Genomic DNA, 24,736 nt, shown 5'->3' with positions numbered 1-24,736 from the left:
CCTTTTTTATTGTTATTTTTTTTATCAATGTAATCTTTTTCTTTTGAAATTTTAATAAATATAATTTTAAAAAAAACACAAAGGCTAAATCGTGCTTTTGCTAGTAATAATAATAATAATAATAATAAAAAATTTTATTTATATCCCGCCCTCCCCAGCCAAGCCAGGCTCAGGGCGGCTAACAACAAACAAATAATCAAACAATCAAATAATCTAACATTCTAAAACATTTCATTATAAAAATTAATTAAAATCAAATTAATGGCAACCGTTAAGCAAAGTTCTGTGCAGGTTGCCAGAGGAGGGAGTCAGGCTGGGCCCTGACCAAAGGCCTGGTGGAACAACTCTGTCTTGCAGGCCTTGCGGAAAGATGTCAGGTCCCGCAGGGCCCTAGTCTCTTGTGACAGAGCGTTCCACCAGATTGGAGCCGCAGCCGAGAAAGCCCTGGCTCTAGTTGAGGCCAGCCTAACCTCTCTGAGGCCTGGGACCTTCAGGATGTTTTTATTTGCAGACCGTAGGTTCCTCTGTGGGGCATACCAGGAGAGGCGGTCCTGTAGGTACGAGGGTCCTAGGCCGTATAGGGCTTTAAAGGTTAAAACCAGCACCTTAAACCTGATCCTGTACTCCACCGGGAGCCAGTGCAGCTGGTATAGTACTGGATGAATGTGATCTCGCAGCGAAGACCCCATAAGGAGTCTCGCCGCGGCATTCTGCACCCGCTGGAGTTTCTGGGTCAGTCTCAAGGGCAGCCCCACGTAGAGCGAGTTACAATAATCCAGTCTGGAAGTGACCGTCGCGTGGATCACAGTGGCTAGGTCAGGGCGAGAGAGATAAGGGGCCAACTGCTTAGCTTGGCGGAGATGAAAAAATGCCGCCTTTGTTATAGCTGTAATCTGCGCCTCCATAGAGAGGGAGGTATCGAAGATTACACCCAAACTCTTAACGGATGGTGCTGGCACTAATTGCACCCCCGCAAGAGATGGGAGTTGCCCCACCAATCCCATATCGTCCCGTCCCAGCCAGAGGACCTCTGTCTTCGAAGGATTTAACTTCAACCGGCTTCCACGTAACCATCCAGCCACAGCTTCCAAACATCTGGTCAGTGTGTCTGGGGCCAAGTCAGGATGGCCATCCATCAACAGATAGAGTTGGGTGTCATCGGCATACTGATGGCAACCCAGCCCAAAACTCCGGACAAGCTGGGCGAGGGGGCGCATAAAGATGTTAAAAAGCATCGGGGAGAGTATCGCACCCTGAGGCACTCCACACACCAAGGAGTGGCGGGATGACAATTCCCCCCCAAGCGCCACCCTCTGTCCCCGACCGGAGAGAAACGAGCGCAGCCATTGAAGGACTGTGCCCTGGATCCCCACGTCGGCAAGGCGGTGGTCCAGGAGTTCGTGATCAACCATGTCGAAGGCTGCTGACAGGTCTAGAAGAATCAGCAGCCCCGACCCGCCTCGATCCAGCTGCCTGCGGAGATCATCTGTTAGGGCGACCAGAGCCGCCTCGGTCCCATGACCAGCGCGGAAGCCAGACTGGAATGGATCCAGAGCCGATGTTTCATCCAGAAACCTACCAAGCTGTTCAGCAACCGCTCTCTCAATCACCTTACCCAGGAATGGAAGATTCGAAACCGGGCAGGTAATTGGATAGATCAAAGGGATCTAATGATGTTTTCTTTAAGAGCGGGCGCACCACTGCCTCCTTCAATTCCCCTGGAAATATCCCGGTGCCAAGGGACAAATTGATGATATCCCCCAGGGGGGCCCGCACCTCGTCTGGACACACTCTAATCAGCCAAGACGGGCATGGGTCAAGAGGACAGGTGGTGGGATTTCCAGCTCGGAGGAGTCTGTCCACATCGGCTGGGGATATCCGGTCAAAGTGGTCCAATACTGGACCCGAGGACAGTCGAGGGGCCTCCAGTTCCTTTATTGTATCCAAATTGGCAGGGAGGTCATGGCGGAGCAACAGGACCTTCTCCGCAAAAAAGCTCGCAAATGCCTCACAGCTGTGTGTCAGATTGTTATTTAAATTTGGCTGTCCTTCAAGGGACGTTAAAGACCTAATTATACTAAATAATTGCGCCGGGCGAGAGCTAGCGGATGCAATGGAGGCCGAGAAGTAAGACTTCTTAGCGGCCTTCACCGCCATCTCATAGGTTTTCATAAAAACCCTATAAGATGTTCTTGAGGCTCCGTCACGGGCACCCCGCCATACTCGCTCTAGCCGCTCTAGCTCTAGCTAATAACAATAACAATAATAATTTATATCCCAACCACCTGGCTGCATTTCCTCAGCCACTCTGAAAAGCTCCCAGAAGAATAGTAAAAATACAATAAAACATCAAACATTAAAAACTGCCCAAAACAGGGCTGCCTTCAGATGTCTTCTAAAAGTCAGGTACTGTAGTTGTCTATTTCCTTGACATCTAGAGGGAGGACGTCACTACCAAGAAGGCCCTCTGCCTGGAGACAATCTTTCCAATCTTCATGCTGCTGAGATATGGAGCCCAGATGAAATTATGTACTTAAAAGCTATGGACTGGCAACCGACTTACTAGAGAGGCTAGCCAGTCTAGTTATGTTAAGTTTTAGAGTTAAGCTATTTACTGGGCAATGTTTTCATAGGATTGTTTGTAAATCTCAAAAGTTGTACATTTTCCTCCAAATCTAAAAAATAATAAAGTGCTGAAATATTTCTCTGAACGTTTGTGTTTTCTTATGCCACTAGGCCAGGGACGCGGGTGGCACTGTGGGTTAAACCACAGAGCCTAGGACTTGCCGATCAGAAGGTTGGCGGTTCGAATCCCCACGACAGGGTGAGCTCCTGTTGCTCAGTTCCTGCTCCTGCCAACCTAGCAGTTCGAAAGCATGAAGTGCAAGTAGATAAATAGGTACCGCTCCGGCGGGAAGGTAAAGAGCGTTTCCGTGCACTGCTCTGGTTCACCAGTAGCGGCTTAGTCATGCTGGCCACATGACCTGGAAGCTGTACGTCGGCTCCCTTGGCCTATAGAGTGAGATGAGTGCCGCAACCCCAGAGTTGTCCAGGACTGGACCTAATGGTCAGGGGTCCCTTAACCTTTTTATGCCACTAGACCACACACCCCCGGGGGTGGGGGAGAGATGAAGCCACTGATAAGTACAGGGTGAGTCCTTTAAAAGAGGCCCCGTGGATACGGAGTACACATGTTCCACGGGGCCTCTTTTAAAAGACTCACCCTGTATAAGACACATGGCTTCTCCTAGACAGAGGTGAGTTCTGCTCTGGTGAATCTTTGGATTCTCACAGGATGCTGATCCAAAACAGTGACCAGAGACTGGGGGCAGGGAAATCCATAACACTTGTTCAACCTGCGTGTTTCTGTTACCAGAAGAGCTTGTCTTTCCCCACAATCCCCTTTTGGTTTACTTCAAGCTGTCACTGTCTCAGCAACCTGCGAAAGGGGTAGGGTGGGGTGAGAGGCCTTGCTGCTGCTGCTGCTGCTGCTGCTGCTGCTGCTACAAAGTGAGTCAGAACCGTTTGCAAATCCCCCAAGTGTACTAGTATTATGTAGCAGTTGGAGAATAATGCAGGGCCCTGGAGGCAGTGCCTTTTGGTGCAAGCTGGTATACAAAATAGTTGGAAAGCTGCTAGTATAACTGGCTGCAGGCTGTATCTGACCATACAGCTAATCCACCAGTTAGATAGGAAATCATCAGGTAAGTGGCCCATTGGAGTTTTGCAATCCTTTTCCTAAAACATGGAGTGCTGGTGCTCATATGGATGCATTGGGCATGCAAGCACAAATTAGCTGTCATGGTCCCCGAAATTGCTAATCCGAGTCACATAAGAAGTTGGGATTTCTGCTTTCATGGAATTTAAATGTCTAACGAAAGGGATGTGACCAGCTTAAAAGTGATTTTTTAAATGACCTAACGTGACCCTGAAACCTCATTTCCCAGGCGTCTTAAAAATCAATGGGCCAATTTTCCAAGCCAACAGCTTAATTTATTTAAGAGTGGTTTCGTTCTTCCATGAGCATTGTGGGTGGCTCTGAAAAGAGCCTTTGGGTCTACATATTTGGTCGCCCTCGGCAGGCCTTTTTGCCATTTGCTCCTTACTGAACTGCAACGGGCGCGGTACTGGCCTTGAGGGCCGTTTTGGTTCCTTTGGCGGCCTTGGTGACGGGTTTGGCCGCGGCCTTGGCGGCGGCCGCGCTATGCAAAGCTTCGGTCTTCTTGGGCAGCAAGACGGCGTGGATGTTGGGCAGAACTCCGCCCTGCGCGATGGTCACGCCGCCCAGCAACTTATTCAACTCCTCATCGTTGCGCACCGCCAACTGCAAGTGGCGCGGGACGATCCGACTCTTCTTGTTGTCCCTGGCTGCGTTGCCGGCCAGCTCCAGGATCTCAGCACTCAGGTACTCGAGCACCGCGGCCAAATAAACGGGAGCTCCGCCGCCGATGCGCTCGGCGTAGTTTCCCTTGCGCAGGAGCCGATGGACTCTGCCCACGGGAAACTGCAGCCCGGCTCTGGAAGAGCGGGACTTGGCCTTGGCTCGCGCCTTCCCGCCTGTCTTGCCGCGACCTGACATCTTCAAATGTCCCTGACTTCTTTCTCGACGAAATAACGAAAAGACTGCAGGTGTTTTGGAGTGGGCGCCTTTTATACGTTTCTTGAGCTGGCTGTGATTGGTCGAAGATGAACAGGCCAATAGAAAAAAGGATTCTATTTCTAAACCAATAGGAAACGAGTGCGCGCGGGTGGGGTCCTGGGAGAAGGTTGTCAGATTAATTTAGAATATATTGTAGGAGGGCAAATAGTGTCTCTCTGCTTTCTGTTCATCCGACCCTTCCTGAATATTTTTCTAATGGAAATATTGATGCTTTTGCCTTTTTCCCTTTTATTTTTACACGTATGATGTTTGGTGAGAGCTGGGGATATTTTGCAAGTTTCCCCTGTGCATTGAATTTCTAGCCGATTCCTTTGCTTATACATTTCCAGCGCGTGAAAGCTACAACGGTCCTCCAAGAAACCTGCTACGGAGTTTACCTTAGACAGTTCCCTGCGATACTTCGTTAAAGTGCCCCTCTAGACTCCCAGACTAAATATGCGCAGGCTGAGGAGGAGAAAGCAGAGGGGGCGGGGCTTGATGCTCCTGAGCAGTTGGGGGAAATGGCGGCCAAGCGCTTCAGATTTTCCCGCCTTTTCTCCTCCCCGGCACTTCGCTCGCCTGCCTGAGGGAAAAGTTGCGCCTCTCAAAAAGACACTTCTGGGAGACGTTGTAAATTTAATCAGTTTTGACGTACACATGGGCAAAAGAAGGTTACCAACAAGTAACACCTGAGGAGATATCTCATTTTAATATTTCCTTTTAAAATATAATCTTGTCCGACATGGTTACTTTTCATGAACTTAAATTCTATTTCAGAAACTTTTGATTTGCAGTAATAATTACTCCTATGTATAATCATATAAATTGATGAGGAGCCACGTTCTCGTCTGTTGCCACAAACACAGCAATCTTTATGGCAACTTAAAAAAACTAAGAAGTATTTTCTGGCAGAAGCTTTTTTTCCGCTGCAGTCCCACATTTATCTTACATTTTTTTACATTTACAGATGTTAAGAATTTACAGATTGTGTGCCCTCTTACCTGTGAGTAAGACACTGAATACAGTGGGACACACCTAGGATACACAACTTCCAGGTATCTGAGGAAATAGGAATATCATACTGAACTGCCTTTGTGTTATATTTTGGGTGTATTGTTTCATTTTGAGATTTGATTGTTTTCTTTAAATGTGCTCAGAAATATTCTGGGCGTTTGTATTAGGCGGCCAATAAATTGAAATAATAATAGGATAATTCTGTATGTACATAGTGCGTCTGATTTGATTCTCTCACAAGCGCAGACTTAAATTGTTCCTGGTTAATTCACTGAGAGTCTGAAACCTGGAGAAAGATTTCAAATCTACGTTATTTCATTCATTCATTCATTCATTCGATTTATATACTGCCCTTCATCATAAGATCTCAGGGCGGTTATTGCCAACGAATGTCAGAGAGGCAGATTGAGCATGACATTTGTTAATTTCTGTAGCAGTCAAAGGTTTTACAGTTGCAGCAAAACAATTTTAGGAATTTCTGCATTCACTTCACATCAGGACCGGACTGAGATGTGATCCAAGCGCCACTGTATTTTCCAGACAACTCCAACATATTTGCCATCGCCATAAACAGTCTCTAGCTATTATCGTATTCATAGTGCTATCTACTATCAAGTCTTTTTCATTTACCAATTGTCAAATCCGCACAATACTATAGAACCACAGAATATCCTGGCTTCCTTTCACCTTTCAATCATCCCATTTTTGTGTAAACATTTTTGACGCCACACAAAATCCTTCTGTTCCTGGATGTCCAAATTAACGCGTGAGGTTTTGTTGGCAGATTCCCCCCCCCTTTGGTACTTATCCCGTCCTTTACTCAGTGGGAACAGTCTGGCTTAAATATATGCATTCATTGACCTTTGTTACTTATTCTTAAATTACTAACCTAAGTTGTAGACCAATCAGAACCTACTTTTTAAGAATCCAACGTGTATTAATCATCAGGATGATTAGTAAACAAAACCGGAGTTTGCGTATGCGCATAAAAAGGCTGACATCAAGGCAGTTTTCCCGCCTCTTTTTTCGCCTTTGCTGTTCTTACATAACGAAGAGCTTTGTACAAAATAAAAAAAATCCTTCCAGTAGCACCTTTAAGACCAACTAAGTTAGTTCTTGGTATGAGCTTTCGTGTGCAAGCACACTTCTTCAGATAAGGATAAGATAAGAAAGAGCTTTGTAAACACGACAACTTGCTCGTTGTTTTGTGACATTTTGGTTCCTCCTAATAAATGTATTGTGGAATCATGCACTGAAACGTGCAGAGCTATGGCAAAGCTAAATCAGTTTCAAAGAATCCACGAGTCGATACCACTCATACATAGTACCACCAGATGATGCATCCCTAGTATGATCTCGCTAAGGAAACCTTTTTTGTTTTGCTCAGTCGTCTTTGCATTGGTAGTCGCCGTTATAAATTGCCTCCGGGTTTTATTTTATTTTTCCTTTTCTGATTCCACTTTGGTACGCAAGTATATTTGCCCTTCATACAGCGCTGGGGACACGAGATTGATCGGAGTAAGGATAATAATCTCCTATCTGAGATTATAAATCACTGCAAACCACCTCGAGTGCGTGGAAGCCAACAAGAAGGAACACAAACGTCAAAGGATTGGTTTGGGGTGCTGCGTGAAAACAGCCAATGAGGCAGTCTACATTAAATATATTCTAAATTAATATGTTCCCAATGATATGTAGCTTTCCCGCGCCGGAAATGTACAGTATAAGCAAAGGAATCGGCAAAAACTCTATAATGTACACAGAGAAAACTTGCAAAATATCCCCAGCTCTCACCAAACATTGTATGGGTAAAAAAACAACAAGCCACGAGCATCAATATTTCCTTTAGAAAAAAAACTGGGAAGGGTCCGATGAACAGAAAGCAGAGACATATTTGCCCTTTTTTCTACGATAAATATATTCTAAATTAATCTCATCCCCTCTCCCAGGACCCCACCCGCGCGCACTCGTTTCCCATTGGTTTAGAAATAGAATCCTTTTTGCTATTGGCCTGTTCATCTTCGACCAATCACAGCCAGCTCAAGAAACGAATAAAAGGCGCCTACTCGAAGCGCCTGCATTTCTTTCCTTCTTTCGTCCAGAAAGAAGTCGGGAGTTTCGGAAGATGTCAGGTCGCGGCAAGACAGGCGGGAAGGCACGAGCCAAGGCCAAGTCCCGCTCTTCCAGGGCCGGGTTGCAGTTTCCCGTGGGCAGAGTCCACCGGCTCCTGCGCAAGGGAAACTACGCCGAGCGTATCGGCGGCGGAGCGCCCGTTTACTTGGCCGCGGTGCTCGAATACCTCAGCGCCGAGATCCTGGAGCTGGCCGGCAACGCAGCCAGGGACAACAAGAAGAGCCGCATCATCCCGCGCCACTTGCAGCTGGCGGTGCGCAACGATGAGGAGTTGAACAAGCTGCTGGGCGGAGTGACCATCGCGCAGGGCGGAGTCCTGCCCAACATCCACGCCGTCTTGCTGCCCAAGAAGACCGAAGCTCTGCACAGCGCGGCCGCCGCCAAGGCCGCGCCCAAGCCCGGCACCAAGGCCGCCAAAGGCACCAAGGCGCCCCTCAAGCCCAGCACCGCGCCCGTCGCGGTCCAGTGAGGCCAAAAAGCCAAATTGCCCGGACCACGCCCGGCGACACAATAATCCAGACCCAAAGGCTCTTTTCAGAGCCACCCACAACGCTCATGGAAGAACGGAAACACTGACGCCCAAAATAATAAACCTGCGCTCGCTCGCACACTTTCGCCATTGCTGCGAAAACGCCTCCCTATCATTTTACGCCTTAAAAACATTGAGGCTGCTGCAGGTCGCAAATGGGAAGTCTACATACACATCCCTGCTTGCTTTACAAACTTCAGTCCCATGGAAATCGACCTTTTCATGTGGCTGCCCACTTACACATGATTATTACAGCTTGTTGAGCCAATAACAGCTATTTTCTGCTGGCATCCACAACACAGTATGAGCACTAGAACCCCATGTACTGTGAAAAGCACTGCGTAACCCCAACCGGGCACTAAGCAACAACCTAATCCCCTAAATTTGCAGTTGCAGCCTGTAGCCAGGAATACTTAGTAGCTTTCCAACTTTTTATTTTGTATTCCAACTTGCACAAAAAGACGCTGGCTCCAGTGCTCTGCTCTGTTTTCCACCTGCTATAGAATGCTACATCTGGGAGATGTGGAACTAGCATTAATACAGATTACTATATAAATCCCTATATTTATACAAGTATCTACTTAAAGTTAGGCCCCAATCAGAAAGGATATGGAGTTGCCACAACTATTATGTAGTGCACTTGAGAGCACACACATAACGGAAAGTGATGGGAGGAGGGCACCAAATATTTAGGAAGCCTATTTTTTTAATTTGCTCTGGGCTCCGTATTACTCAAGCAAATCTGACGAAGGATCCAACTAGCGTGCATCCGCACCTAGTGCTGTTATAAAATTGAAGGTGCATGAAGCATGGATCTCTACCTACCTAAATGTATTTTGATTCGGTTGTCTGTGCACTGTGCTGCGAGGGGTTTGCCTCAGAGAGGCATTACTGGGAGGTAGCAAAAATACCGCGGGGTGGGCGCTGGGCGGTGGGCGTTGCTGTGAATCTGTCAAAATGATAGGTGAAATTGCAGTGGGTCTTGATAGGGGATATGGACTCTGAAATAAGATCTCAATTTTCTGCCCTTGGGGACATAGTTCAGCAGAATCCGTGTTTATCAGGACTACGAGGGAGGGAGAATGGCATTTTGATGCCAGTTCCAGTAGTTAGATTACCACTTTCATGGCAGTTGCTTTTGCTGGGGAGATAATCTTTCCCAGGGGTCAGCAAACTTATTCAGCAGGGGGGCGGGTCCACTGTCCCTTAGACCTTGTGGGGGACCGGATTATATTGGGGGGGGAGGATGAACGAATTCCTATGCCCCACAAATAACCCAGAGATGCATTTTAAATAAAAGCACACATTCTACTCGTGTAAAAAGACCAGGCAGGCCTCACAAATAACCCAGAGATGCATTTTAAATAAAAACATACATTCTACTCATGTAAAAACACGCTGATTCCCGGACCTTCCGCGGGCCGGATTGAGAAGGCGATTGGGCCGGATTCGGCCCCTGGGTCTTAGTTTGCCTACCCATGATCTTTTCATTCTTCATACTGCTGAGATATGGAGCCCAGATATACTTGAAGGCTCTGAATTGGACTTGAAAACTTTACCATTCCTCTGTAGTACGGCTTGCTAGAGAGACTAGCTAGGCTAGCTGTATGTCACCCAGCCATATTGCAGAGGAAGGATAAAGCTTTAACAACAGGAGTGAGGAAGAGATGAAACCACTGACATGTATAAGACACATGGGTCCCTTCTTAGAGAGAGATAAGTTTGTCCATTCTGCTTTGGTGAATCTTTGGATTCTCATAGGATGCTGATTCGAAACACTGGAGAGGGGGAAACAGGGCAATATATTGCACCTGCGCAACCTGTTTTTTGTACCAGAACTGATATTGTATTTCCCCACAATCCCCTCTTTTTGCCAATTATTTTATTGTTTTTCAAAATTATTACACCCCATACCCTCCCCCCCCCCTTCACTCCAAGCTGTCACTGTTTCAGCATCCTAGGAAAGGGGCTGGGTGTGTTGAATGCTTTGGCATTGCTGCTGGTGGTACTTCTTTTTAAAAATACGATTCAGAACGTTTTGCAAATCCCCAAGTGTCCTAGCATTATGTAGCAGGTGGAGGACAGTGCAGAATCAGTGTCTTTTGGTATAAATTGGTTTACAAGAGAAAAAGGCGAATAGCTGCTAGAATTATTGGCTGCAGGCTGTATCTCTGCTTCACCAGGCAGGGGATCGAGTCCTTGTTGGCTACGGTGCTTATATAGATGTGCTGCCGTGGGTGCGAGGAAATAGCTATCATGGGCACAAAAATGTGGATTTCCATTCCCACGGGACTGAAATTTGTAAAGCAAGCAGGGATGATTGTAGACTCCCCGGTTGTGACCACCAGCAGCCTCAATGTGTTTTTAAGAAAGGCGTAAATGATAGGGAGGCGTTTTCGCAGCAATGGGGAAAGTGTGCGAGCGAGCGCAGGGGTTTATTATTTTGGGCAGCAGTGTTTCCGTTCTTCTCTGAGCGTTGTGGGTGGCTCTGAAAAGAGCCTTTGGGTCTGGATTATTTTGTCGCCGGCCGTAGTCCGGGCTGTTTGGCCTTTTGGCTTCACTGGACCGCGACGGGCGCGGTGCTGGGCTTGAGGGGCGCCTTGGTGCCTTTGGCGGCCTTGGTGCCGGGCTTGGGCGCGGCCTTGGCGGCGGCCGCGCTGTGCAGAGCTTCGGTCTTCTTGGGCAGCAAGACGGCGTGGATGTTGGGCAGGACTCCGCCCTGCGCGATGGTCACGCCGCCCAGCAGCTTGTTCAACTCCTCATCGTTGCGCACCGCCAGCTGCAAGTGGCGCGGGATGATGCGGCTCTTCTTGTTGTCCCTGGCTGCGTTGCCGGCCAGCTCCAGGATCTCGGCGCTGAGGTACTCGAGCACCGCGGCCAAGTAAACGGGCGCTCCGCCGCCGATGCGCTCGGCGTAGTTCCCCTTGCGCAGCAGCCGGTGGACTCTGCCCACGGGAAACTGCAGCCCGGCTCTGGAAGAGCGGGACTTGGCCTTGGCTCGTGCCTTCCCGCCTGTCTTGCCGCGACCTGACATCTTCCGAAACTCCCGACTTCTTTCTGGACGAAAGAAGGAAAGAAATGCAGGTGCTTCGAGTAGGCGCCTTTTATTCGTTTCTTGAGCTGGCTGTGATTGGTCGAAGATGAACAGGCCAATAGCAAAAAGGATTCTATTTCTAAACCAATGGGAAACGAGTGCGCGCGGGTGGGGTCCAGGGAGAGGGGAACAGAGTTAGAATATATTTATATTGTAGAAGAAAGGACAAATAGTGTTTGTCTCTGCTTTCTGCTCATCCGACCCTCCCCGAATGTTTTTCCAATGGAAATATTGATGCTCCTGGCTTGTTGCTTTTTTACCCATACGATGTTTGGTGAGAGCTGGGGATATTTTGCAAGTTTCCCCTGTATATACAGTTCCTAGCCGATTCCTTTGCTCATACATTTCCAGCGCGTGAAAGCTACAACGGTCTGCCTAAAAATCTGTCACGCAGTTTACTTTAGGCAATTCCCTGCAATACTTCGTAAAAGCGCCCCTCTGACTTTAGGACTTAACAGGCCCAGGCGGCCAGTGGCGTAGCTTGGGGGGTGCAGGGGGGGCCGGCCGCACCGGGCGCAACATCTGGGGGTTAGGGTTAGGGGGCACAAATCCACTGGTTAGGGGGCGCAAATCCACGGGTTAGGGGGCACAAATTACTTGCCTTGGCCCCGGGTGCTGACAACCCACGCTACGCCACTGCAGGCGGCTGTGGAGAAAGCAGAGCGGGGCGGGGCTTGACACCTCTGTTCAGTTGTGGAAAATGGCAGCCAAGCGCTTCAACGGGTTGAGAGGATTGCAGAGACGTGAATACTCTCCGTACTAGGAGAGCAGAAATACTGTAAATGCTGTACAAAAGTTAAAATAAAAAATAAAAAAATTAGGAGAGCAGCAAAGCAGTGTGATGAGTTGAGAGGCCGCTTTCCTGAAGCTGGAGGGAATAGGGGAGGGAAGGAGTCTGCCTCTTTCAATGCTGGGCTGTGCCAGTACTTGAAAGCAGCAATAATCTGCTGCATAAATAATAATGAAGGAGCGTCTCCACCCCCATCGTTCTGTCCGGACAGAGGTCCAGAGCTGAGGGCCTTCTGGTGGTTCCTTCATTGCGAGAAGTGAGGCTACAGGTAACCAGGCAGTGGGCCTTCTCGGTAGTGGCACCAACCCTGTGGAAGCCCTCCCATCATATGTCAAAGAGATAAACAACTACCTGACAATTAGAAGAAATCTGAAGGCAGCCCTGTTTAGGGAAGCTTTTAATGTGTGACATTTTAATGTATTTTTAATCTTTGTTGGAAGCCACCCAGAGTGGCTGGGGAAAACCAGCCAGATGGGCGGAGTACAAATAATAAATTAATAATAATAATAATAATAATAATAATAATAATCCCTCTCCTTGCTTCCGAGCGCCTTCAAAGCATGGTGTGAAGCAGAACCATAGAATCTTAGAATTGGAGGGGACCCCACGGGTCATCTAGTCCAACCCCCTGCAATACAGGAATCTCAGCTAAAGCATCCATGACAGATGGCCATCCAGCAGAAGGCTGAGCCTTCTGCCTACCATCAGATCTTTTGCATGTGGCTGAGAAACTAAAGGCTGGCTACTGGAGTCATTCAGAATGTGTGGGCACCTGGGCTTGTGTGGAAGGGTGTATGTCATAAGTTAGAAGATGGTTCTGTTGCCAGAATCTTTAGAGAGAGCCCAAAATCCACTAGATGAGATGATTAGCTCTTTTGCTCAGCGTTACTCTGAACTGCTGCTAATATCTCCTCTTGCAAGTTTGCAGAAAAGTCCCACTGGCCATGGCTTGAACAATGAAGGTTTCTCAAAAGCTATTGAGGACAAGCAAGCTAAGAAACCAGAGTGCCCTGCAACAGGCCCATAAACATTCTTCTAGCCATCGCAAAGCTAGGCTGCGAAATCTGAGATGGGTTGATGAGCTTCTGACCTTGAAGAAAGTGCGGACGTTTTCCCCCCATGAAGAAGTGACCCACTGCGATAGTCTGAAAAGGAAACTTCCTGTGTTTCGTACTGGAGAGCAACCGTTATCACTCTAGGGCAGGCATGTCCCAAGCCTGTTTCAGGGGCCTAATCTGGCCCGCTGGTCGGTTTAATCCGGCCTCTGTGGCAGTTTATTTCCTGGGGTAAAATCCTAAAAAAACCTCAACAACGTCAATCCTAAAAAAAGGTGAACAACTTTGGTTGGCCCTCGTGACCCTTCACTTCATCAAATCTGGCCCTCTTTGAAAAACGTTTGGACACCACTGCTCTAGGGTCAAAGCTCATTGGCAAAAAAGTCTTAGTGGAATTGTGGACCCAGTAATTGCCACTATTAAAGGAGATGGCCCAGATCCCCTCGCTGGGCACATATGAATCGGCCCCTTCTCTACTGTAAACAACCTAGCTTCTCGCAGTTTCTGGAATTTCACATAGATTAATATACACAAGCCGTTGTTTCTGCGAGTGAATGATCTTTATGCAACATGTGCCTCACTGCCACAAAAGGGAACACAGGATTTAGGGAGGTGTGGGTGGTTCCCCCGCACAGGACACCAAGCCAAAGGGTTGCAAAAACAATAATAAGGAATTATTGTGAAAATAAGTAATACTTAGTGGGTGGCATCAAATTTTATTCTTGCTCAGGGTGCCATATTACCAAAGTCCATCCCTGAGCAGACCCTGGTTAGCGTGCCTGCAACCCCATGAATTACGCACCGCTCATGCAGATTCAGGTGATGTGTAACAATACACTGAAAATAATATACATAAGATATTAAAAGAATACAAAATAGTGACAGGATTTTTGAGTAGCCTAAAAGATATATAATACTCCACTAGATGTTTCGCAGCACTCTTCCATTTCCAGCATGGATCTAACCGGGATTGCATTTTGCAGCATGCTCAACTGCCCAATATTCAAAATAATTATTTTTTTAAAGCGAGAGGGAGGGACAGGAGATTGGGGCCTCACACAAAATACCTGGGGGTCAGGACCCTGGGCCAGGCATAGGCAAACTCGGCCCGCCAGATGTTTTGGGACTACAACTCCCATCATCCCTAGCTAGCAGGGCCAGTGGTCAGGGATGATGGGAATTGTAGTCCCAAAACATCTGGCAGGCCGAGTTTGCCTATGCCTGTGGGCCTGGGCTAACCCCAAACTATACTCTACCTCAAACACATGTATCTTAAAATGAAATATTGGCACCAACATTGTGGAATGTTAAAATGTTCCTTTACTCACAGGCATTTCAGGGGATAGGATGGGATGGTTTTAAACATAGGCCTGGTTAATTGGTGAGCCTAGTTGTGTTATTTTGCTGGGATGGTGGTTTTTTAAAAATAATTCTTACACTATGAACATTATCTGTATCATTTTTGTTCAGTATGGCACTTTAAAAAAACGTTTTTAGGATGCCTTGAATCTTTTATGAAAAGCAATAGAATAAACTAAAATTATCATAACAGAAGTGGAGCATAAATATTAGTTGAGTCAAAACAAAGGTTAAAAGGATTTTTTTAAAAAAAAACTTTATTGAAAGATTAATGAAATGATTAGACTGCAACGGCGACAGCAAATCATAAGTTCATTAAAAGTAAAAAGCTACAGTTCTATGCTAACAAATAGCAGAGTTAATATATGGGAAGATTAAGGGTCAAAAATAGACAATATTTGGTTTATTTAGCATTAAAATGCAGGTTTGCAAAGCTGCAAAATACTGAGAGGAGAAGCTAATGATTATTTGAATCCCAAAAAAGTGGTGGGGGATTTAACCCTTTGCTTTGGTCCCAAAGTATAATCCCTCCTCTGAAGCTGCTATCTGCACTGGGAGGAAATCCCCCATTGGCACCACCGAGAGGGTGCAAAATTAAAGTAACATTATTTGCAATACTGTAATGCTCCTTTTCTGTACTGGATTATAAAGCAATCATCTGCACAGTCAAGCCAAAACACCATGGTCCTTTGTTGAAGGGGAATGTGGGACAGCAGCATGGGATGGAAACTGCAGCCTGTACAGACTTCCAAAGGAATATCTGCTGCTCTTTGGAACTGACACTTGGACTCGTCAGAGAACCCAGGAAAGGAAAGGCAAAGCAAAGCAAAGCACAGGCCAAGGACCATTGGTTTTAAGAACACAGCTGGAGGGGAGCTGATGAATCGACAATCCGGAAAAAGGGAAAAACTTCCTCCCCATCAAAATCAATTGACTCAAAATTAAAGAGGAAGGTGTTATCTACAGCATCATAAAAAGCCACAGTTCCTGCTTCATAGTTCAACGAAACTTGGATTTCTGCTGGGCCCTCTTCTGGGTCCAAGTAGGTAGGAGGTGAAGTCAGGGCTTTGAACTGATCATGGCGCCTAAAGCCCACTGCCCAGATCCCTTCATAAGGTTCAAAATTAATTTCCCTATCCCTCTCCACAGACTCTCTGGCTACGCCCACAGCCCAATGGTTGACATTTCGGACATCCACCGTCCAATAATGTTTCCCTGAGCTGAATCCCCACATTCCAAGTACACAGCGGGCATATTCAAACCGAATTGAACTGTAGGGGTAGTCCTGACGGACATTTCCCCACCATAATGCTTTCCCATCTGGAGACACAATATATCGGGGATGGGCTGTTTCCGGATCAAACACCACGTTTTCTGAAACACAACAGGAAGACGGGTGGTAAAACAAAGCAAACAAGACGAACACTTAACAGAATCGGTTACCTCCGTAAGGCAGTGCTCGCAAATTGCATGTATTCTTTAGGAGGAGAGGAACGCAGAACCAAAGTAGGCCAATTCATACAACCAAATTTGCATGGTGAGACTACAGGGGCAAATGGAGGGTGAGAGTTGCAAGCTGGAGGCTGTGTGTACAGAAATTTACACTCGCTGCTTCACCCACTTCTGACTCTGGGCCCCCACAACATAGCATGTGGCCCTTGGAAGGTTGTTTAAAAGAGGATGTGGCCCTTGAGCTGGAAAATGGTTAATGTAACCCTTTCCACAACACCATTTCCCCCAATCTAAGTCCCCCTTAAGCTATTCACTTGCTGGGAGGGTTGGTTTAGACTGGAATGACAGGGCAGGGAATAACTCGCTTCCTCCACCCCTCAGCACTGCTGCCAGGGCCTCAGTCCAGTTTGATCTCCCCCTGCAGCAACCTTTATCTCAAGAGACAAACGTCAGGACATCAAATGGTGAAACTCTCCAACATCTGGGCTGCTTTTGCTCTCCAGAAATAGCAGCTTACCTCTTATCCATTTTGATTTCCCCTTCTTGGGAATATAATAGTCTAGGAGGAGAAAAGAGAACAGGGTAAAACGTCTGCTGTAAGGCTAACAGAAGAGATCTTAAAGGTAAAGGTAAAGGGACCCTTGACCATTAGGTCCAGTCATGACCGACTCTGGGGTTGCGGCACTTTATTGGCCGAGGGAGCCGCGTACAGCTTCCGGGTCATGTGGCCAGCATGACTAAGCTGCTTCTGGCGAACCAGAGCAGCGCACGGAAACGCCGTTTACCTTCCTGCCGGAGTGGCGCCTATTTATCTACTTGCATTCTGACGTGCTTTCGAACTGCTAGGTTGGCAGGAGCAGGGACCGAGCAACGGGAGCTCACCCCGTCGCGGGGATTCGAACCGCCGACCTTCTGATCAGCAGTCCTAGGCTCTGTGGTTTAACCCACAGCGCCACCCGCACCTGCGTCCCGAAGAGATCTTACAGCCTGTTTAATCATGCACCAATGAAGCTTTGTTGCTAATTAAACTGCAATAATCATTCACAATAATTATTGACTAATGCATGCATCATGTTCTTAAGGCTAACTGTCATATGAACAACTGCTGTATCTTTGCCTTTCTTCCAGGGGGCAGGAGAGGCATGGCATGCATTCGTTTATTTCGCCCCATTTGATGACCCAGTTTTGTTAGACCCGCAAACTTATCGTCAAAAACTACCGTCAACTGTCAGGGAAAGACCCCTAGGCTCTGACGAAAGAAAAAGAGGAGACATAAATGAGGACAAGAGTTATGCTCAGGGCAAGAATGTACATTATGTAGGTCATTGGGTTAACTACCCAAAGGTAGTAGTACAGCAGGCAGTTTGTCAAAGGATGGGCCAAGTGAGGGGATCGTCTCATTTTGCTGAATAGCATGGAACTCAGGGATGGCAAACCTTCCGGATGTTGCTAGATTCCCATCAGCCACTGGCCACCCAAATATTTATCCCCATGCTCTCCCATTTTTTACCTGCGGGAGGTGCTGGATAGACAAAAACAGAAGTACATCTGTGCTGATTGAGTTGCTGTGGCACGCCTCCTGGATTCAAAAACACAAGAGTCACCCCATTCCTCTCAGATCAGTTAATTTCAGTCTAACACGAACGTCTGAACATGCACATGAGGCCAAACAAAAGAGCTGGGAGGCTGCATCTCCCAATTTCCCTCCGTCTGAAAGCAGGCACCTGCTGCTCAGCAACAGTGCCCAACCATGTCAGTCACTGGGGCCCGGCTTTCATATCCCATGGAAGGTTCTAGACCAAATGCTTCTTTCCCATTCTGGCATGGATGCAAACTCACCTGCTCTTGGACTGGCCAGTTTTGGAGGTGCTGAGGAGAGAAAGGTGGAAGGGAAACTCAGACAAAGTTTCAGATACCATGTACAGTTCACACTGGATGTGTACTCTATATACTTGTGTGTGGGTGTGAATGCTCTTCATTTTTGGAGGGAGAAACCAGAAAGGCTGCAATATTTAACTGTGGTCCCAATCATGCAGGTAAGATTTTAGCCGGTCATGCTGGGAGTTAAGGGGATACTTGTTTAATATTTACTGCCTCATTCCCTGTGACGGAAAGCAATCTCAGAAAGAAAGTCTGAGTCTCCCAATACTGAGTAGTAGCTTTGGTTAAGCTGTCTTGTTATTGCGACCCAGTACTCCAAATAACTCTACAGACTTTTCTTAAGGATCTGCTCTAATTACTTCAGGATTAACCACAGACGCAGATCAAGACGTGGCTTTGTGAACTGCCAATACAGTGGTACCTCTGGTTATGTACTTAATTCATTCCGGAGGTCCGTTCTTAACCTGAGGTACCAGTTTAGCTAATGGACTGCCGCCATGCCGCTGGTGTGCAATTTCTGTTCTCATCCTGAGGTAAAATTCTTAACCCGAGGTACTACTTCCGGGTTAGCAGAGTCTGTAACCTGAAGTGTTTGTAACGTGAGGTACCACTGTATTGATATGCACTATGTGAGATGAGGAAGGACTCCCATATATATAAAACTCTGCAGTGGCAACTTCTGTCTCTTTTGGGGATGAGCCTGACTGACTCATGTGATTGTTATTATCCTAGTTAAAACATAATCTGTTACCTGAAAGCTCACACAACTTGGTCTGCACCAGCTGTAGTTTTTCATTAAGCCACTCAACTTTCTTATTCAGATCAGCTTTGGGTTTCCCATATATTTCTGTGTTGCACCTGGAAGAACATATGATTTAAAATAAAGCACTGCCCTGTATTGCTCCCCGATTCCTTTCCTGTTAAATAAACTAGCAATTGCTTCGCTTTCATGGCATAATCAGCTGCCTGAGATGGCGGCCTTAATCTGCCTAATGGCAGGGCTGTCCCAATCTTGAAAAATAGCTTAGTTGGTCAGAGCAGGGTGCTGATATAACCCCAAGGTTGCAGGTTCAATCCCCATATGGGACAGCTGCATATTCCTGCATTGAAGGGGGTGGGACTAAGATGATCCTTTTCAATTCTATGATTCTGTAAACAGGGGCTTACCTGCTCAGCAAGGGATCCATAGCCTGGGGGAGAAAGAAGATAAATTGATCAGCCCCACTTTTCAAAGTTTATTACAGTTCATCAGTACTAACTCTTAATGCATTTTGCACATTTACAGCCCACCTTCCTTTCAAGACAGAACAATGAAAACAGGACAGACCATCAACACTACAGTAAAAAAGAAGACCATTATTATGGGTTGTATTCAAATAGCGTCTACCGAGAGTAGACCCATTGAAATTAACGAACCGAGGTTGACCATGTTCATTAATTCCAGTGGGTCTACTTTGAGTAGGATTAGCACTGACTACCACTCTACAGCTCCTCCAGTGTCAAAAAGGGGTGTGTGTGCGAGAACACAAAAGTCTCATTTTTCTGTGTTATTGCTATCGGTTTCTGCTTCATATTTGCCACCAAATTTATGACGACTTCTAAAAAAAAGAAGGTTTGTCTGGACTGAAACAAATCTGCTGTAGCCTTTTCACGTCATAGACCAACATTTTTTTAATTTTCCCTTTTTTTTTGTTGGGGAGGGGAACAACAACAAAAAAAGGAGAGAGGAATGTCCACCCAGCCCAAATTTCCCTGGGCTTTCACATCTTCTTGTACAATCTCACCTGCAGGAGTTCAAAGGCAGACTTCAGACACATCTCCTCTGCCTCTTTAATCAGCCTGGCGAGATGAGAACTGCGCTCTGAGAATTCGCTGGCTATTTTGTCGATTGACTTCATGATCTCTTCACACGCATCGAGCAGTTCCCACTTTCCCGCAGCTTGATTCCTGATGCTTTCCACGCGTTTCTGCAAAGAGCAGAGGACAAGAGAGACCGAATTCAGTGTGCTGTTGTGATTCCATCCCCAGGGAAACAGGCTCAAACAGGGGGAAAGAGCCAGTTGTGCTTAGTTTCATCAGGGCTTATTCATTCCACCATAACAAGCAGGAGGTATAACCTAATGCAAAGGTCAGTAGGGTGGACATTTTCCTCCAGTGCTTTTGGGGGGGTGGGGCTTCCCAAAGGCATCTGTTTGGTCACTGTGAGAATAGAATGCACACTCCCAGCGGCCAGCTTGGGGTCATCTCTTTCTGATTCATTCCCAAACCCATCACCATTCTCCTGGCAATAACCTTTTCACCCACTTCTTTGCTATTACTGACCTGGACAAGAACATTACTTCCTCCTGTTTTGCAATCCACGTATTTCCAACCTTGTCCCACTATCTGATCTGATACCTTCAGCTAAGCTATACAGTGGTACCTTGACTTAAGTACTTAATTTGTTCCGGAGGTCCGTTCTTAACCTGAAACTGTTCTTAACCTGAAGCACCACTTTAGCTAATGGGGCCTCCCACTGCCGCCGCACTGCCGGAGCACGATTTCTGTTCTCATCCTGAAGCAAAGTTCTTAACCCGAGGTACTATTTCTGGGTTAGCGGAGTCTGTAACCTGAAGCGTATGTAACCCAAGGTACCATTGTACTAGTAATAATAATAATAATAACAACAACAATAGTTTATTATTGTTTGATTGGCTCCCAATCAAATATTAAAAACACAATACATAGGAGGTGCCAACTCCTAAGGGTTTTCAAAAAAGTTGATGGACACTGCCATTCAAATGGTTGTGTGTGCACTGCATCATGTGATCAGTTATGTGGGGCGGGGCTTACCTGTCCCCACCTCCAATATTTTATTCGAAAGGTCTTTAGCTACGCATTTCACTCCAGAAATCTATAATGTAACCATATTCACTTCTGAAATCCTGTGTTCATCCATCTCTATATCTTAAATGTTACGAAAGCATTTTGTAGATGCCTTGATACACTTCAGCTTATGTTGTATGGACCTATCTGCATTTAGCTGTGTTTTGTTGTTTTTAGATTGATTTCACGATATAGCCAATTTTCATAGTTTTAAATACCCCCAAAACTGAAAAACAAGCCTGCACTTTTGAAAAAACAACAACCCTATAATAACCAATATTATTTTAGATTCTAAGATGAACTTTGTTTCATTAATTTTTTCTTTTACAGCTATGTATTGTAGGAAAGTTGTACCCAGTTGATTCCCCCCCCCCCCCACGATGTCCAAAAAACATAAAATTTTGTTACAAGACATAAGAGACCCATACATTTTTTTCTTTGTTGAGAAAGAGCATGTCTTTGCAATAATTTTCACCATCAAAAACTTCTGATTGCATTGTGCCCTAACGCTAAAAATTTAGGTTTTCTAAACCTAGTTTTTCCACCCAAAAGCTACATTTATACATTTTTTTAGGCATTTATAGAATCGTTTGAGTGCTGGTGTATTTTTTCCTGAAATCCTCATCATGTTATTGATCTATGTGTAAAATTTCAAAGAGATCTGATCATTGGTTATGGAGAAAAAAAATAAAATGCACATAATACAGAGGATCTCAAGAGGGACAGAAACACAGATTTCATGAAACTTTCAAGTGCTATAAAATTAAAACCGTTTGAGATAGAGGGGGAAAATTAAGGGCTGTTGTTTTTTCAACCATAAGGGAAGGGTGTACACCAAGTTTCAACAAAATCCGAGGCGGTGGGTGACATGACAGCGTTGAACTTATTGGAATTTCAGCTCCGGTCGTCCGAGCTGATAAGGCTCATCTTCCTTTGAGCCCAGTAGAGCATTAAAACAACTCCACAGCGGAAGGATGAGATCGGTATGGGCTACATTGCTATACTTTATTACTAAGCTATGCAGAGAGCAAAGAAATATACATGTTCTCTCTATGAGAAGCAGAGAGCAACAGAACAAAGGAATCAAAGAACAAAGGAAACAGGAAACCAGTAACATCCTGTCTCCCTTTCCCGTGAGACTCCAACAGTATCTGGACTGTGGAATGAAAACATAGTCCTGTGACTGCAAGCAGCTGCTCAGTGAGAAACAGAAACTAACAGAACTGACATGGAATGCCCCAACAACAACTTCTCCTCTAATGGGCCTGAGAGGAGCTGCAGTCCAGAAAAAGGAGGCAGCTGCGTTCAGTGGATGGCAAACTGGGAGCCTGCCTACCTTCATTTCCTGAATTTCTGTCTCACTGCACCATTTCCCCTTCAAAAATTCATCTCTCTCCTTCTTCAAGGTTGTTAGGCAGCTTTGGAGGTTATCCTAAAAGAAAAAAAAATGGCATTCAGCGCTTATACTATTAATTAAAAGATTCAGAAGCCGCTTTTTCACTAAAGAGCTCTCAGAGTAGTATACAAGTAAAACTGTAAATAAAATCCTGGGGATGGTGGCATTTGAAGATCTGGAGCAGGCATAGACAACCTCGGCCCTCCAGATGTTTTGGGACTACAATTCACATCATCCCTGACCACTGGTCCAGTTAGCTAAGGATGATGGGAGTTGTAGTCCCAAAACATCTGGAGGGCCGAATTTGCCTATTCCTGAGTCACCCTTTTCCCATCCTCTTCCTGCTCCAAATTCTCCCAAAACGAGGGGTCGATTTCGCTTACCTTAGCATCCTGGGCAGCCTCGTCGATGGGGAGGGCGACGTGCGCTTTGTGCGCCCGGGATTCCCTGCAGACCAAGCAGATGAAGGCGCGGTCCTCTAGGCAGAAGAGCCGGAGGGCTTCGTAGTGCTTCCCGCACAACTTCGGCACTTTCTCCTTGGGCTCCCCTTCGGCCAGGCGGAGGCTCTGCAGGCGGAGGCGCTGGATCGCTTCGGCCATATTCGCCAAGTGCCTGTTGCGCCGGAGGTGGCCCCGGGGGAAAGCGATCCTGCACTGGGGGCAAGAGGAGAGGTCGCGGCTCGGCCCCTCCGGGCACTGGGCGATGCAGGCTCGGCAAAAGCTGTGCCCGCAAGCGATGATCATCACCGGGTCGCAGAAGTAATCCAAGCAGATGGAGCAGGTCGCTTCGTCCTGGAGAGTTTTGGAGGGGTCCCCGGCGGCGGCGGCGGCCATGGGTGCGCCTCCTTGCGCGCAAAATGCGCGGTCTGGGCAGCGCGGGAGAAAGAGAGTCCCGCCTCGCCGCGGTAGAGGTCAAGTTGGGGTCCAAAGACGGAGGATCCCTTCTGTCGCCGCAGCCTGGATCCTTGCAAACCAAGGAGGAACGGAAAGGAGGAGACAGGCGAAAGCGAAAGCGAAGACGCAGCACAAGGCGGAGACGAGCGAGACGCCAAATGGTCTGAAGGGGGCGTGGCGCTGAAGCGAAGGGGTAAAGTGCCGCGAGGGGACAGAAAACTTGGACTTTTCAGGAAATGGCTCACACCCATGAAGATATGCCTGATGGTGGTGCTTAAATGCGCTTTGATTGCACCACTTGTCTTTCTTACATTTGCATCCCTTAAGGAGCGCAGGGCGGCATGTAATAAATTTCTGCTCCGCCTTTCCTCCAAAGATTTTACAATATAATACCACGAAAATATATACATAGCATAGTAAGCAATGACCCGCCAACCCAAAGTTTAAAAGGTCAAAGATTGTATTTATTGTTTAACAGGGGCAGGGCCGGATTTAGGTTTGATGAGGCCAGAAGCTACTGAAGGTAATGGGGCCCTTTAAATGTCCAGATGTTCTTTGTCAACAACAAATTGTCACTGGTTTTTTTGTGTTGAATATATGCTATATGGTAATTTATGGACCTAATAGGTATCTAAAGCCATTTGCCACTGGTGCTGTATGTAGGTTTTATTTTATTTGTTTTTTATCTTATATTTTGGAAATGTACATCCAGTTCTTTTTCCTTTAATTTTTTTGGGGCCCCCAAGAGAGTGGGGCCCTAAACTATACCTTATTTAGCTTATACGTAAATCCGGCACTGAACAGAGGCCATGCCAGATATTAAACTCGTAAGATATTAAACCGGTACATTTGATCTTTGCCAAAAGGCGGAGCAGCTTCCCCCCTTAACCCTCACAACAACCGTTGGGTAGGTTAGGCTGAGCAGCCGTGGCAACACTCTGCCACGTGGGGATGGGAACCCACCCTAGTCCAAATTTTAAAATCCATTAACTTTAGCTCTGAGCTCAATGCATAAACAAAAGCCCGGCTGTATAGACAAGTGCTCAGAGCCCTCTTCTTTATCAGTTGTGACGGCAACTATGGCCTTCACTATACCAGAGAGAAGACACGTCTGTGCTTTATCTTACGTCCTGGACACACTCTGACACACAAACCCAAGTCCGGGAACAAACGCCAGAGCGTGTTAGCCTCACACAAAATACAATACTCCATCTTGAAAACATGTATCTTAAAACAAAATATTGGTACCAACATTGTCATTTTTCTGGCACAATGCTAACATGTTCCTATAGTTGCAGACATTTCATGGGATGTGAGGTGATGATAGGCCTGGTTAATTGGCTAGCTTGGTTTTGTTATTTTTCTGGGATGGTGGGTTTCTTAGTTAATTTTTGCGCTATGAATATGAATGTTCAGTATGGTTCTTTTTTAAAAAAGAAAAAGGGCTAGGATGGGATGGTTTGAAACATAGGTCTGGTCAATTGGTTAGCATATTTTTGTTATTTTTATGGGATGGTGTTTTTTTAAAAAAAATTATTAAGCTATGAACATTATCTGTATCATTTTTGTTCAGTATGGTACTTAAAAAAAGTTTTTAGGATGCCTTTAATCTTCTAAGAAAAGCAATTTAATAAAC

At 46.4% G+C, this 24,736-nt stretch overlaps 1 protein-coding gene and 3 pseudogenes across 4 annotated transcripts; 1 reads left to right on the top strand and 3 right to left on the bottom strand.

The window, feature by feature from the left end:
* Window positions 1-3,971: 3,971 nt before the first annotated feature.
* Window positions 3,972-4,640, bottom strand: LOC308470306 (histone H2A pseudogene; annotated as a pseudogene). The gene has a single exon. The product of its transcript is annotated as a histone H2A pseudogene (transcript).
* Window positions 4,641-7,771: 3,131 nt separating this feature from the next.
* Window positions 7,772-8,299, top strand: LOC308465654 (histone H2A pseudogene; annotated as a pseudogene). The gene has a single exon. The product of its transcript is annotated as a histone H2A pseudogene (transcript).
* A 2,082-nt stretch (window positions 8,300-10,381) lies between these two features.
* Window positions 10,382-11,379, bottom strand: LOC308471826 (histone H2A pseudogene; annotated as a pseudogene). The gene has a single exon. The product of its transcript is annotated as a histone H2A pseudogene (transcript).
* Window positions 11,380-15,001: 3,622 nt separating this feature from the next.
* On the bottom strand, window positions 15,002-23,843 carry LOC308469737 (E3 ubiquitin-protein ligase TRIM39-like). The gene is made up of 9 exons (XM_080992628.1): window positions 22,591-23,843; window positions 22,148-22,243; window positions 19,731-19,913; window positions 19,114-19,136; window positions 18,698-18,804; window positions 17,905-17,934; window positions 17,576-17,644; window positions 16,583-16,624; window positions 15,002-15,987 (listed from the first exon to the last, which is right to left on the bottom strand). The coding sequence occupies exons 1-9, from the start codon at window positions 23,038-23,040 to the stop codon at window positions 15,467-15,469; spliced, it is 1,521 nt and encodes a 506-aa protein (XP_080848754.1). The 5' UTR covers window positions 23,041-23,843; the 3' UTR covers window positions 15,002-15,466.
* Window positions 23,844-24,736: the final 893 nt, after the last annotated feature.

This window comes from Podarcis pityusensis (assembly GCF_964106645.2).
Source record: "Podarcis pityusensis genome assembly, chromosome: 2".
In the NCBI taxonomy this organism is placed as follows: domain Eukaryota; kingdom Metazoa; phylum Chordata; class Lepidosauria; order Squamata; family Lacertidae; genus Podarcis; species Podarcis pityusensis.
This window is presented reverse-complemented; position numbering and strand designations above follow the sequence as displayed.

What these genes read in the sequence shown, in the direction of transcription:
- LOC308469737 (XM_080992628.1), bottom strand. Translation starts at nt 23,040, where the DNA reads ATGGCCGCCGCCGCCGCCGGGGACCCCTCCAAAACTCTCCAGGACGAA. An exon ending in AGGCTGCCCAGGATGCTAAG is followed by an intron (nt 22,244 to 22,590) that starts GTAAGCGAAATC and finishes TTTTTCTTTTAG; the next exon opens with GATAACCTCCAAAGCTGCCT. An exon ending in CTATCCAGCACCTCCCGCAG is followed by an intron (nt 16,625 to 17,575) that starts GTAAAAAATGGG and finishes TTCTCCTCCTAG; the next exon opens with ACTATTATATTCCCAAGAAG.